Source organism: Sphaeramia orbicularis, chromosome 4 (genome assembly GCF_902148855.1).
Source record: "Sphaeramia orbicularis chromosome 4, fSphaOr1.1, whole genome shotgun sequence".
Lineage (NCBI taxonomy): Eukaryota > Metazoa > Chordata > Actinopteri > Kurtiformes > Apogonidae > Sphaeramia > Sphaeramia orbicularis.
The window spans coordinates 40,811,617-40,826,672 of NC_043960.1; the positions used below are offsets into that span (position 1 = coordinate 40,811,617).

At 37.3% G+C, this 15,056-nt stretch overlaps 1 protein-coding gene across 1 annotated transcript in view; it reads left to right on the forward strand.

The window, feature by feature from the left end:
• Positions 1-15,056, forward strand: part of LOC115417579 (mucin-17-like) — a 42,173-nt gene that overhangs the window by 11,442 nt on the left and 15,675 nt on the right. Inside the window, exons 5-7 of the mRNA XM_030131599.1 lie at positions 412-586; positions 3,413-3,540; positions 14,453-14,746. Of these exons, the coding sequence (XP_029987459.1) occupies positions 412-586; positions 3,413-3,540; positions 14,453-14,746 (597 nt within the window). The remainder of the gene's footprint in view (positions 1-411; positions 587-3,412; positions 3,541-14,452; positions 14,747-15,056) is intronic.

Genomic DNA, 15,056 nt, shown 5'->3' on the forward strand with positions numbered 1-15,056 from the left:
GCCTGTTTGTCTTTCCATCATGCGTGCGAGGCTGCAGAGTGTAGCTGGGTAACACTGAGCGTGTACTGTTAAAGCAGTAAAATAAACATCACCACTGTTTGTCATACACTGTATCCAAGGGCAACATCTCTTTTCTCTGATGATAAGCGGCCAACTGTCTGATGCAAATGAACTCCGTACTGAGGTTGCTGAACCTGAATGGTGCCGTTGTCCCTCCCGCACAGATGGAACAATGTCAGCACATGATGATAATGTCTAGAGGGCGTTGTGTTATGTGTCTGTGTGCATGTACTGTACACGCTCCTGTTTTAATGGTTCAAGGTGACAGTTCATAAATAAGTATATCTGTGACCCAGAGGCTGCAGTTCATAAAATCATTTGTCGTCACATCCTTCTACCTCTTTATTCCAGGTGTGGTATTTCATTACCGGGCTCCTCACGACCGCTATGCTCTGTCCTTCGCCGACGCCAAAAGGGTATGTGTGGAGAATTCAGCAGTCATTGCATCCCCGGGCCAGCTGCAGGCTACCTTCGCTGACGGCTACGACAACTGCGATGCTGGATGGCTGTCCGACCAGACTGTGCGGTGAGGCTTTAAACTTTGCATAAATGAGCACTGGGAGGTTAAAAAGCCAAACTTTAGGTTTGTTGTTGTTGGAATGACTCATGGGATCGCTACATTTTTACTGCTACTTTGCTTATTTAAGTTTTACAACCCAGCATCTTTGATTGTGTTGAATTTGACTCAGCTGGTGTGTTGTTATAAAGGTCATATTCAAGGGTGAAATTTCAGCAAAGCAGCATAAAGATGAGATAAACAGCAACAATTAATAATTATTTTATCATCAACAGCCTCATAAATGTTGTCATGGCAACAAATACTATATTGTTGTTGTGAATAAAAGTGCCCAGTCCAATCAACATAGCATTAGCAAACTGTGAAATTCATCTTTCCGGTAACTACTTTTTAATTATTTAAATAGACGTTCATGCCTGTCCTTATTAACCCTTTCATGCATAGTGGTCACTACAGTGGACAGTTACTCTACAGCTGTTCTCTTGTATATTCATGGATTTTATTGTTTTAGTTCCATATCAGCCAACACAGTGGACACTAGTGCATCATCCCATACATTATAATTCATACCATTACTGTAACTTTGCTGTTCTTGATAAACCTGATCTGCAGTAACATGTTTGAGTGTAAATCAATTGCTTGTTATTGTTAATAGACTGTAATTAACCATTTTCTTAAACAAAAAGTTTTGGGTTTTTTTGCTTATTATCTCCATAAAGTGAGTAATAACTATATTAGAGTATGTTAAAATGTGACAAAACCTCAGATTAGCAGCATTAAAATTTTTTATTTATTATTAAATACATGTTTCTTGGCTGCAAAAATTAAATGCATGATGTCCAGCTGAGTGAATATTTTTGCAACTCCAACGAAAAAATAGGTTCATAAAAAATGTTTCGATCGCATTGTTTTTTTCATGCCTAAAGAGGAATAAAAACACTCAGGAAAAATAACTCGATTAGGGTCAAAAAACGGTATTCAAAATCTCTCTGAAGTGACATTTAGAGACAATTTGACCCACATTTTCCTTTTAAATTCGTTTTTGCTTTAGTTGAACCATAAGGGATTATCCAAAACAAGGAGCTACTTTATATTGAAATAAATGTTGGAAAGGAAATCAATTAAAGTTCGCTCTCTGATGGGACATGACTGCGTTTTGACCCATTAAGGTTCTCATAATTCATGCATGAAAGGGTTAAAGTACTGTCAAATTATTCTTCTGATTTTTGCTACATGGCTACACAGGACACCAAACACAGGGTTGAACCAGAAACTCATCTATCAATCCTAATGTCGTAAACTTGACAGTTCATTCCAAATGTCCTGGTCTGAGCAGTAACTAGCAGTGCCGAGCTGGGTTCGCTGACAGCTTGTGCATGTAAGGTCTGATTTAAAATGGCTGTCACATATTTGTTTCAAGCCAGATGATATGAAAAATAAATGCTCGCTGCCATTAGGAATATGTCTGAAAACTTGGTACAGTAACTTATTTTGATCTTGTGGAGGTTTCTATAAAGATAGAGACATAATTGGACCTAATTGCTTGTTTGCACACTGGAAATGCCGGTAACATCCATCTGCCCCTCTGAGCTGTCTGTCAGGTTGCCACTTGCACTTCAGCGTGCCACTTTCCATTAAGCCACACTTAACATTACCAGTCAGAGCTTGTCTCTCAAACACTGTTCTCCATATCAACATTTTAATTTCAAATTATTATTGCGTCGGTAGCCAAACAGATTGGCTGTTTTCTTCCTGACAATTTCTCTCAGCCTTCCCGCGGCACAGCTTCCCTTCCTATTTCTTCCTCTCCTTCTGCTCTGCGCTCCTGTTGTTTTCACATGGGAGATATCTAATTGGTCCAGATCCAGGAGGCTTTGACTGCACATCAGCCAGGAGGAAAGTGTCCAATTAATACTCTGGAAAAATACAGACATCAGTCATCGCCTCATCAGCCACCAGGCAGAAACAGGAAAAAAGAGAAAGGGCAGAGCGACTACAAGACTTGGTTATCTCTGATGGTTGCTTGAAGTACTTCAGCTTTTTCTTGTGTGTGCAGTTGTGTGTGTCTGCGTGTCCTCCACATGTATGTCTGATTGTGTGTGTGTCGTTTCCTAGTACTTCATAAGCTCCCGTATGCCCAGCGTAATCTTTTAATCAGCCTCTTTGCCTGTGCCCCGGTGCTGCTGAAATCAATGTTCTTGTGAAATAATTGCTCAGTCGGAGCCTGAATATAGATCGCTGTTTTCTCAGCCCCACCAGCACGCCAAGCCACTGAAGGAATTCCTGATTCCTCTAACCTCTCCTTGACTTCGCTCCCTTCTTTGCTGCTCTTTTTTTCTGTCTAAAGCCTTACAGTAAGTGGTCTTCATCTAATGCCACAGAATTAAACACTTTTAGCAACTGTTAAAAGTAAAACAGGTGGATAATTATCATGTGAAACCCATGCAGAGGGCAGGATAATTAAAAGAAACAACATACTGTAACTGTTAAAATGCTTTCCAATTACTGTCCTGAGGTTGTTGTGATATTTTAATACTGCTAATGCTGAAAAGCAGTTTCAGGGAAAGATTTTGTGTTCATTTGTTTTTATTCTGTGGTAAATGTAGTTATATATTCAAGGAAAGAGGATGCGCTTAAGTTCATTGTATTCTGGGGCAGAAGATGATAAAGGTGCACTTCAGTTTTCTCTTTTTTTGTATACACATGAACACAGACTCATCCCTTGCAAAAAAAAAAAAAAGATTGTCTTTTAAAAAAGATTGTCTTTTGCTGCCTTTTTCATGACCATGTTGAATTAATCTCTCACTGTCTCTGTTTCTGTCCCTTTCTCTCCAGGTACCCCATCCAAGCTCCTCGGCCTGGTTGCTATGGTGATCGCGAAGACTCACCTGGAGTCCGTAACTACGGCAATAGGTCCCCCGATGAGCTTTTTGATGTCTACTGCTTCACCAAGCAGCTTCAAGGTAGGAGTCAGGAGCTTCGGCCATAAATTTGGGTTTAGTCATGCATGGGTCCACTAAGCCCTGGGTGTGCTGCACAAGAACGCTGTGACTAGGACTTAATAATCTGTTAGCAGAGAAAGGAAGAGGGCACTGAGAGAGTGGAGAGCTTGCAGAGCTGAGAAGGAGACAGGCAAATAATTTTAAGTCTGGCCATCTTGTTACAACTTCCTGCAGGCCAAAGTGAAGTGGGTCAGTAGTGCTATCCTGAAACTTTTCCTCTACAGGCTGACAAAATGTCTGTGAGATTTACAGCACTATTTCAAGGGGTTGGTTTGGGTTTTACTTTAAGTGGAGTGGTATGAGGTACTTATCCATAATCAGTGTATTACCTGCAGGAGATGTCAGTCAGTCTCCACTTTGGAGAAGCAGTCTGAGTAAAAGCACAGAAGCTGAATTGTGTGTTCAAGATCAACAACTAAATGTTTTTTGGTCAACTTTTACCTTGGTGGACAATGAAGCTGTTTTCTTTAAAGCTATCACTCTTACATGGTAAAAACATTAAGAGAACACGGGAACTGCTGGTTTATCATTGACTTCAGTGCTTAGCTTATTATGGGGCTTTGAGCTTTTATGTTAGTTTACCCCATAAGGACCCAGTGTTACTTTTATGGCAGTTCCCAAATGATTGTTACTCTTTATTTAACCTTCCTTAAGTGATTTATCACCATTTATTGTAATATTATCTTCAGTATTTTGTGTTTTTCAGTGAAAATCTGGTATTGTCCTATATTTAACCCTATAACGCCTAACGTATCATATTTGATACATGAGTTTTGAAGCTCTCTACATGATCAGTGTGATATTTTTTTCTTGAAAAACCTGATGTATACAATTAGATACATGCAATACACAGATAATCCACCAGGGGGGAGGAATTCATTCACCAGAGGCCTTTCCAGTGACACTACAAGATTGACATTAATTAGGAAGGAGGCAAAACTTTGCCAATTTTGAAAAGGAATTACCAATTTGTTAGACATGTTTGTGTTATATGATGTTTTTGTTTGTTCAAAAATAATACTTGAGCATTGAGACCCAATGTATCAAATATGATGCAAATTTGAAACTCATACATGGAAACTGATATTTGAAAACTCTTTGTTTTGGTTGTTCAGAAGGACCAATAAAGGCTCCAGTTTGAAACTAAATTTTGCCTTTTGAGTATGTTTAAGATGGCATTTAGACCTTTCCAATTAGGTGTAATATTTGTCTCAAACATGTCTCGTTCAAAAGTTATGAATCAAAAAGTAGTGGGCTGTCCATCCGTGACGCCCTTGACCGCGCCCAGTTATTATAACATTATCCTCTGCATTTTGTGGTTTTTCAGTGTAAATCCAGTATTTTCCAACATTTAATTCAATGATCATATAGATGTTCATTGAAGCTCAGAGTAAAGTTGTGGGTTATATCAGAAACAGAGAAAACTGAAGAAAAGGGACTTTATCAGCAAAGATAATAACTGAGCATAAAAACCAAGTGTCTCCATCCACTGGCATTGATCCAACTCCATGGGTTTTACTGGTGAATCAATGTTGTAGAAAATGACGATGTTTCCACGTTCACTATAGAGCCTCTGACTGCATTTTGTACCAATTATTTACATGCATTGATAGGATTAGTGAATCAACAGGTATTAAACAGTTTATATCAGTAGATGGTTTGGGTAGATGGTAGATGTTTGGGTCTTTATGGGTTAAGTCCATACATCAAACAAACCAAGAAGTAAACCAACTAGCTTTAACTGGACCTGCTCCACTGAATATATATTAAGTATCTCATTTGACCCCACTTTAAACATTCCAACAAACCATTTATTCATGAGAAGTGGCTCATCTTTTTTGCATGAACAGCATAAGTGGATGAATTTTTGTCTATGTGCGGTATTTGCAGCCACACAAAGTGCAGAAGTGCTGGGTGAAGGGGAATATAACCAGTCACATCATTGGTTTGGTAGCACCTCAACAGTCACTGTGGGGTCTGACACCAGCTGCTCCACCAAAAGAAAGAAACCTCTCTGTTGTTTTATGGAAAGTGTGGAACATCATAATGTGAACGCACAACAGTGTAAACCTATCTATGACCCACAGGCAGATGGTGGTGTTTTTATAGCTGTCTTTCCCACACTCTGGCACTCCAAATGGGTAGTAGAACAGTCTTTATCGGATTGGAGTTAAATGCAAAACAAAGCTATATTGTATCAGATCATTTTTCTAATTAAAACAGAAGAGGAGTTTTTTTCTGCTACTCTCTGTTCAGATTTTGTGTGTTCAAGGATCTCTCTCTTTTCCATACTTGAGTCTGAAAACTATCAATTTGTAGCTGAGGTAACACTGATTGTAACTTCTGTGATTACAAACTCCTGATCACACACAGGAGGAAAGAAAATTACAATAAACTGTTAAACGCTAGCTTTACCCAAATTATTTGAAAAGGCAGAAGAAAAGCCTGAATGTGCTTTTGCTGGATAGGGCAATGTTTTGCCATGATGAAAAAGGAAACCCGCTGATTTTGTTGTTGACTAATGTGATGCAGGTCAGGTAACATTACTCAGTCTTAGCTGTGAGGGACATTCTGACATCCCTGCCCTGACTCATTTCTTAGGTTAATTAGGCAGCAATGGTGAAGTAAAAGTAAAAACCGCAGATGTGAATGCAGTTCATTTGGTATTTTTGTGCATTTGATTCCCACAGAGACAGCAAATGTCTCTTTTAAGGTCCCTTAAAAGTTTGGGAACCTCGGATTTATAGTATGACAATGATACAAGTTTTTTGTTTGCTTCTTGTAGACTTGATACCTACTCTACCCTATTAACCCATAAAGACCCACTACTACTTTTGTGGCAGTCCCCAAATGATTTTATATCTCTATTTAATCTTTTTAAATGATTTATTACCATTTATTCTAAAATTATCCTCTGTATTTTGAATTTTTTCAGTTTAAATCATGTATTTTCCTATGTTTAATTCACTGATCATGTAGATGTGCATTAAAGCTCAGATTAAAGTTGAGGGTTATCTTATCAAAAATCGAATTGAAATCTGAAGAAAAGGTGAGTTTTTTTTTATCAAAATATATCAATAACTGAACATAAACCAGTGTCTTCATCCACTGTCATTAATCAAACTCCATGGGTTTTACTGGTGAATCAATGTTGTAGAAGATGATGGTGTTTCCACGTTCACTATGGAGCCTCTGAATGTTCAAATGGGTCATATCTGCCATATACCATGAAAAAATACACTATTATATTATTATTTATTACCTCCACCAGGAGGTACTGTGATCACTTTGCTTTGTTTGTTTGTTTGCATGTTTGTTTGATTTTTTGTTTGTTAGCAACTTTACGGGAAAACTATCACAACCACCTTTACCAAATTTTACCCACAGATAGGCCTAGGCCCTGGGACAAACCCATTACATTTTGGGCCAAGTAGACTAAAGTTCAAGGTCACAGCAAGGTCACAAAATCTCAAAATTTCCTTTCTCTCATCATTGAGCAGTTTTCGAAAATTCATAAAAAAATTCAAAATGACTCCGATTAGCCTCCAATTTGATACACCTGTAGCTTATAACAATATCTTGTATCTGGCGCAAAATTGTCCACATCCACTGTGGAATGTGGACTCTGTGGACATTTCAATTTAACATTGAAAATCCCATTTATGACACATTTTTCATTATAACTCAAGAAATATTGATTGGAATTTAATATAATTTGACATACACATGACTGGGACCGAGCTTCAACTTTTCTTACAATTAAAATTCTAAAAATAAATAAATAAATAAAAGAAAGAAAGAAAGACAGAAAGAAGGAAAGAAAGAAAGAAAAACAAACTACAGACCCCCTGTACTGAAGACCTATAGTTCAAATCTTTTAATTCAATCAAACTATAACTATAAAAATTTAAAACCTGTAAAAATGTATTATCGTGTTTGACCGCAATTTTTCTGCTGTATGGAACAACCTTGAAACTGTTTCATTTAAAAAGAAATAGTCGATCCACACATCCACACTGTTCGGGGTGCCTGGCGGAAGTTTGCATTCTCTGAACACTTGTTTAATATTATATAACATTTCAGTGGTGTGATTCTTCTGGATAAATCTGAAAGTCCAGCTTTTCCGACCTGAAAATGAGGGTCTCGTGAATCATGCAAATCTGCTTTGTGTGTGTGTGTGTGTGTGTAGGGGGGGTGGGCACGGGTTAGATAATGACCGCTCACCGGTGCCTCTGATTCGTGTCTTCATGTCACTCTGCAAGTAGTCCCTTCATTTGTCAGCTCCACCGCAGAGTCTGCAATTGTTGCTGAAGGTTATCTGATGTGTTGGACGTAGGTGCGCCGTTTATTTTCCTGCTTTTTTGTCCTTTGCCAATCACACCTATGTTATTTACATGTATTGATAGGTTTAGTGGATCAACAGGTATTAATTGTTTTACAACAGTAGACAATTTTGGTGGATGGTGGATGTTTGGGTCTTTACGGGATAAGGAAAGTTTAGCCGCTATGTCATGCATTAATCAGAACCTCCTATCTCCACATACACACCTCTCACATATATAGAACCTTTTCAATGTACCGGTTCTTAACATGCTAGTGTATTGCACACTTTTAACTTGTCTTTTACTTTGAGTCTTGCCGACAGCCACACAATGACCACCACAGTCACTATACTGCTGCCGTCACCTGTGCACAGCCTGCTGCCATAGGTGCTAGAGCTATAACTGTCGCTCCACACTCCGTGCTGTGCTGAGCTTGATGTTTCCTTTTTTGGGAGTAACAAGGTCAGACTCTAGATAGTGACTATCAAGGCAACCCATAATTTACATTTATATTGTAATCAATTGCACATGAGTTGGCAGACTGACATTGTGTAGTACTTAGTTTACTATTTCATATTCAAGACAGTGCAGCAGCAAATCGCAGCAAATTCAGACAGTACCACAGGTGGAAGGAACACTCAGATCCACTATATATAGAGAGGTGGTGTGAAAATATTCTACAAGTACTGGTGTAGCATGCAGAGTCTTACTTATGTAAAAACACACAAGTATAGGAAAATGTGTTGGTAGTCACTGTGTAGTAAAGCTGTTCCTGTAGATCACTGTCAAACAGATTTTAAGTCATGTTTCACATTCAGCCCAATATGATCTCAAGTGGGCCGCACCAGTAAAATAATAAGATAATAACCTAGAAATAATGTCAACTCCAAAGTTGTCTCTATGACTTAGAGCACAGGTGTCAAACATACGACCCGTGGCTCACCAAAGGGTCCAATCTGGCCCATGGGATGAATTTGTAAAATGAAAAAAATGACCCTGATGATATTAACAGTCATCGTAGTTCAGGTTCCACTTTCACACTAATATGATCTCAAGAGGGTCAGACCAGTTAAATACTATCATAATAACCTATAAATAATGACAACTCCAAATTTTTTCTTTGTTTTAGTATAAAAAAAAAAGTTAAATTACATGAAAATGTTTATATTTATAACTGTCGTTTTACAAAAAATGTGAATAACCTGAATATATATGAACAACCTGAAGTATCTTAAAACTAGAAAAGCACTCAGAGAGCACAGACCTCCGCCAAGGCAGATCAGTGCCCCCTGATCACCACCAGAATGTAATCATTTGTTCCTTGTACCAGTATCAACATTTCCTGAAATTTTCATCCAAATCCGTCCTTAACTTTTTGAGTTATCTTGCACACGGACAGACAGACAGACAAACCAGCGCCGGCAAAAACATAACCTCCTTGGCGGAGGTAATAAATCAGTGCAATTTTACCAATATTCTGCCTTTTGCTAAATGTTTTTTGTCTTTGTAGACCCACTGTGATCTGTAAGTTCAGGTGTAATGCACATGTGTAAATGATAAACTAAGGCATAATACTGTCAATACTGTTAATTTTCTTTTTTTTTTTTTTTTTTTTTGCAATTCATGTTATTCACATATTTTTAAAGGATAGTTTGTAGATGTAGACATTTTTATCATGTAATTTTACTTATTTCACGCTAAAAGAGAAAAGCTTGATGTTGACATTATTTATTCATTCATTTTCTGAACCCGCTTTATCCTCACTAGGGTCATGGGGGTCGCTTGGAGCCTATCCCAGCTACATAGGGGCGAAGGCGGGGTACACCCTGGACAAGTCACCAGTTCATCGCAGGGCTGAACATATAGAGACAAACAATCACTCTCACATTCACACCTATGGGCAATTTAGACTTAACGTAACCAATTAACTTATCAGTGCATATGTTTGGATGGTGGGAGGAAGCCGGAGTACCCGGAGAGAACCCACGCAGACATGGGGAGAACATGCAAACTCCACACAGAAAGGTCCCACCCCCTGTCGACTGGTGTTGGAATCGAACCCAGAACCTTCTTGCTGTGAGGCACGAGTGCTATCCACTGCACCACCATGCCACCGACATTATTTATTTATATATTATGTTATTGTTTTACTGGTCCGGCCCACTTCAGATCATATTGGGAGGATGTGGCCCCAAACTAAAATGAGTTTGACACCCCTGGTTTAGAGTGGAAAAACTTAAAATTACATAATGAAAATGTTTACATCTACAAACTATCCTATAAAAAATGTTACTAACAGGAACATCATGAAATGTCTTTAGAAAAATAAGTGCAATTTTAACTATACTATGCCTCAGATTATCATTTACACATGTACATTACAACTTACAGATCGCAGTGGATCTACAAAGACACAAAACATTTAGTAACAGGCAGAATACTTGTAAAATTGTACTTGTGTCTCTTAAAACATTTCATGTTCATATTTGTTCAGGTTATTCAAATTTTTGTGAAAGGCTAGTTTGTAAATGTACAGATTTTCATGCATTTCTTTTTTTTTTTAAGGTAAAACAGAAAGAAAATTTGGTAGTTGTCATTATTTTTAGGTTATTATGATAGCATTTTACTTTGACCCACTTTCGATCACATTGGTCTGTATGTGGAACCTGAACTAACATAATTTTTACACCACTGACTGTTAATATCTTCAGTGTAATTTTTGCATTTCACAAATTTATCCCATGGGTCTGATTGGACCCTTTGGCGGGCTAGTTTTGGCCCACAGGCTGTATGTTTGACACCCCTGCTATATATGATGTTCCTGGACTCAAATTACTGCAGTACTTTACAGATGTACATGTTTAACCCACAAAGACCCAAACCTCCACTGGCGACCAAAACCATCTATTGATCTAAATGGTTTAATAATTTCTGATCCACTAATCCTATCAATACGTGTAAATAACTGGTATAAAATATGGTTTGTCATCTTTTCATGATCATCAGATATGACCCATTTGGACTTTCAGAGGCTCTGTAGTTACCGTGGAAACACCATCATCTTCTACAACATTGATTCACCAGTAAAACCCATGGAGTTGGATCAATGACAGTCAATGGAGACATTTGGTTTTATGTTCAGTTATTGATATATTTGCTGAAAAAGTCACTTTTTCTTAAGTTTTTTTCTGTTTCTAATATAATTACCCTCAACTTTAATCTGAGCTTCAACGAACATCTATATGATCATTGAATTAAATGCTGGAAAATATTGGATTTACACTGAAAAACCACTAAATGCAGAGGATAATGTTATAATAATTGGGCGAGGTCAAGGTCGTCATGGATGGACAGCCCACTACGTTTTGATTCATAACTTTTGAACCAGACAAGTCTAAGACAAATATTTCACATAATTGGAAAGGTCTAAATGTTATCTTAAACATACTCAAAGGGCAAAGTTTAGTTTCAAATATTTCAAATGAAAAATATGAAAATTACTGTGTCACAGATGGACAAAAAAATTAACACCTATTTTTTGCAAAAATTACAAAGTTCTCAAAATTGAAGTTCCTTTGACATTTTTATCCTAAAATGTATTCAGTGTATACCTTAAACCCTCTATTTTACAACTTAATAATTGGTTAGAGGAAAAAAATATTTTATCATACCTAAATCGCAAGAGTTTTGACAAATGGCAGCGTCACAGATGGACAACAAAAATAAATATCAAATTAAACATTTTCTATTTCAATTATCAATATCATATACATTTATTTACAATATTCACAACATACAAATAATATTAACATTATAATCAAATGTATTTTACATAGATTTATGCATTTATTAATTTTAAACACTGTGTTTAGAATATGACAATAATATAATAGTCAAATATCAATGTATTTAGAACAAATTTAATTTATTTATGGGAGTTTATAAAATGAACCCAGAATGACGGCACAAATCTTTGTCACTTTCCAAACATTCACACTTATAAAACTTATAAAACTAAAAATTTTTTTCTCATTTCAAAATACATTTTCCTGAAAATATAAGCAATTACCCTAGCCAAAAATATAAGTTTGGTTTAGATTAATACTTTTTTTTTTTTTTTTTTTGACTAGATGTTAACCTTCCTTTGACTTCGCCCAAATGTTGATAAATCACTTAAGACAGGTTAAATATAGAGGAAAAAATATTTTGGAAGTGTCACAACAGTAGCAGTGGGTCTTTATGGCTTATGGTGGAACTCATTCTATACACTCTTGGTAGTTTCATCTGCAGCAATGCATCATATTCGATTAGATCGTTATGTGTTTGCCGCCTCGCTGTCCTGTGAGCTGAGAAAAACAGCTCTGTTTCAGCTCTGTGAGAAAGCATTTTCCACTAATCCAGGAGGGTTTTTAAAGAGTTTATTTAGCTTAAGAAGTGGACGAATTTTCTCAACCCATAAAGGAACATTTAATCCTTCAGTTTATCACAAAAGTGTTAGTAGCATGACTAAAACTGTCAGACAAGTGCAGCCCAAGAAAAAGTAGCAGACGAGGATGTACAAGAAGAGGAGTAAGATGGATAAAGCAGAAATACTCAAGTAAACTGCAAGTACCTTAAATTAATACTGAAGTACATATACTTAGTTACAGTTTCTAAAATGTATAGGTTTGTGTGGCCGCAATTGTTTAAGGAACAGAAGTTAAGAAAAACTCAAACTATTCTTAAACAACATTAAACCTTTATCGGGCAAGTGATTATTTTTGGTCATTTCCATACATTATAAGACAGTGACAGCAACAGTTCCAGTGAGGACAGTGAGGCAACAATCTCAGGTTCAATGTGGTCTCCAAGGTCTGTAAGGTCCACCTCTGCATGAACAGTGAGTGTACCTGCTTTGTTAGGTACCATGAAGTAATGGTACTAATGTAAGGAATAATGTTCAAAGGGATAATGTGGATGTGGACAGGGGTCTGGATCAGCACTTATGATGTTGAAATGTTCTAAAAGTCATGTTCTAAAACACCATACCATTATTTTTTCTGTACACTACAAACAAAAAGTTGAGGATATTTCTTTTTTTTTTTCTGGTCTTTTTTTTTTTGTCATTTTTGCCATTTGTAAATTAAACTATGTCTGGTCATTAAAAAAATGTGTTTCAATTCACACACAAAAAAAGTAAAAAGCGCTGTGCAAGAATCCCAACTGAAAAAAGTCGCTCAAAAATTAAAAAATATCCTTAACTTTTTGTTTATAGTGTATATAGTTCTTGGATTTTTTTTTTTTTTTTTTTTGTCACATACAGGAAAGGAACCAAATACGGTAACTTCATTGACCTTGATTTTCTACATGACAATAAAAAAAATTTTGAAAATTTTCACAAAAATAAAGTTGAAAATGTGAATTTCAGAGTACTTCTATGAGTTCCCATATAAAGGGGTGACTCCCTGTATGTGCCTGAGGTGTGAGTAGAGTTAACAAACTCGTTAACACAATAAGCACATTATTATTTTTTCTTCTTTTATTTTACTAGCTAATAGCAAGCCACAGAAAGCTAAGAAAAGTGAGCATGAGCTAAAATAATACAATCTGTTGTTACCATGTACTGTACTGTTGAATGTGGCTGCTGAGTAGTACTATGTCAAATTCACTTTATTTGAATCGTGCATATAATACATTCTTTTCTGTCTGTCATACATTCTTCTTAAATCAGTAATAATTGGCAACTATTCAGCAGCTTTCCATGAATTTTTAGCAGCTGCTGTTCTTTCCACATAGAACTCCCCACATAATCCAATTGCGCTGCCTTCTCCTTACATTTTGTTGTGATCTAAATCATTTATGCTTCGCCTCTTGATATCAGTTCAATAAATCAACGACACCACCTCTTACTTTTGGCATAAATCTCCTGGATCCTCTTGTTGAACTTGTTACTCTTGTATTTTTTGCTCCTTGTTCTCATTGTCCACTTCTTCATTTCATATATTTTTCATCACACATCGAAGTGCCAGTGGATCATCTGATCGTGTAATTTTATTTATTCTCTGGTTTTCTTTTTGCTCACTCTGTCTTGCTTTCAAAAGTCTTACTTTTGCATCACTACTTTTCTTCAGCCTTTTCTTACTCCAGCTACTGTCTGTGTACTTCTCCTAGAGCCCTTTTTGAAGCTACATTGAATTCAGCTTTCTTTATATAGTCTGTTCTTTGGATTAGTGGTGTTTGTTTTGTTATTTTATTCAAAAAAAAACTAAGTACATTTATATGCATGGCATGTATTTTTTGCTTCATCTGTCTTGAGGTCTCCATCTCTTCTTGTTTTGACAAAGACAAAAATGGAAACCTAGTACGTACTGCTTTAAAAGTAAGAGAAAACAGACACAGACTTACAACAAAACCAGACTGAGCAACTTTGTACAAACTTAAAACAGTATCTCAAAAACATAGCAGGCTACTTGAATAAAGAAAATCAGAGTAACGAGAGTGGCTTTTGACCTTACACTTCGTCGCTTTGAGTATTTCCTCACCACCACATCACTGCTGTTGTTTGTCTCCAGGTGACGTGTTCCACTCCGTCGTCTCAGAGAAGCTGAGTTTGGCCACAGCCTCCACTCACTGCCATTCCCTTGGAGCCCAGCTGGCTACTGTGGGACAGCTCTACCTGGCCTGGCAGGCCGGTCTGGACCAGTGCGACCCCGGTTGGCTGGCAGACGGCAGTGTCCGCTACCCCATTAATGTCCCACGGAAAAACTGTGGCGGGGATGAGCCCGGTGTGCGGACCGTCTACAACAACCCCAACCGGACCGGCTTCCCCGACACCACGGCGCTGTTCGACGCCTACTGTTATCGAGGTACTCTATGACAACCAGACTGATGCGACATCATTGTGGCTATTGCCATGGCAACCTGAGAATGGTCTGGGGACCTGATTTCCATTTTGTTTTTTTAATTAGCAGGAGATGTGTTTGTCACACATGAAGTAGTTAGGAAGAGATTGGGTGTGTTTGTATCCCCCCTTGTGAATTCTGAGGGCTTGAGTGTTCTGTGAAGTGAACCTGAAAAAGAGAGAGAGAGGATAAATTAAGGTAGAAAAGAAGAAAAATAGAGCAAGAGCAATGAGCCTCCTCTCTTTGACTTTACACCACATTAGTCTGTTTACTG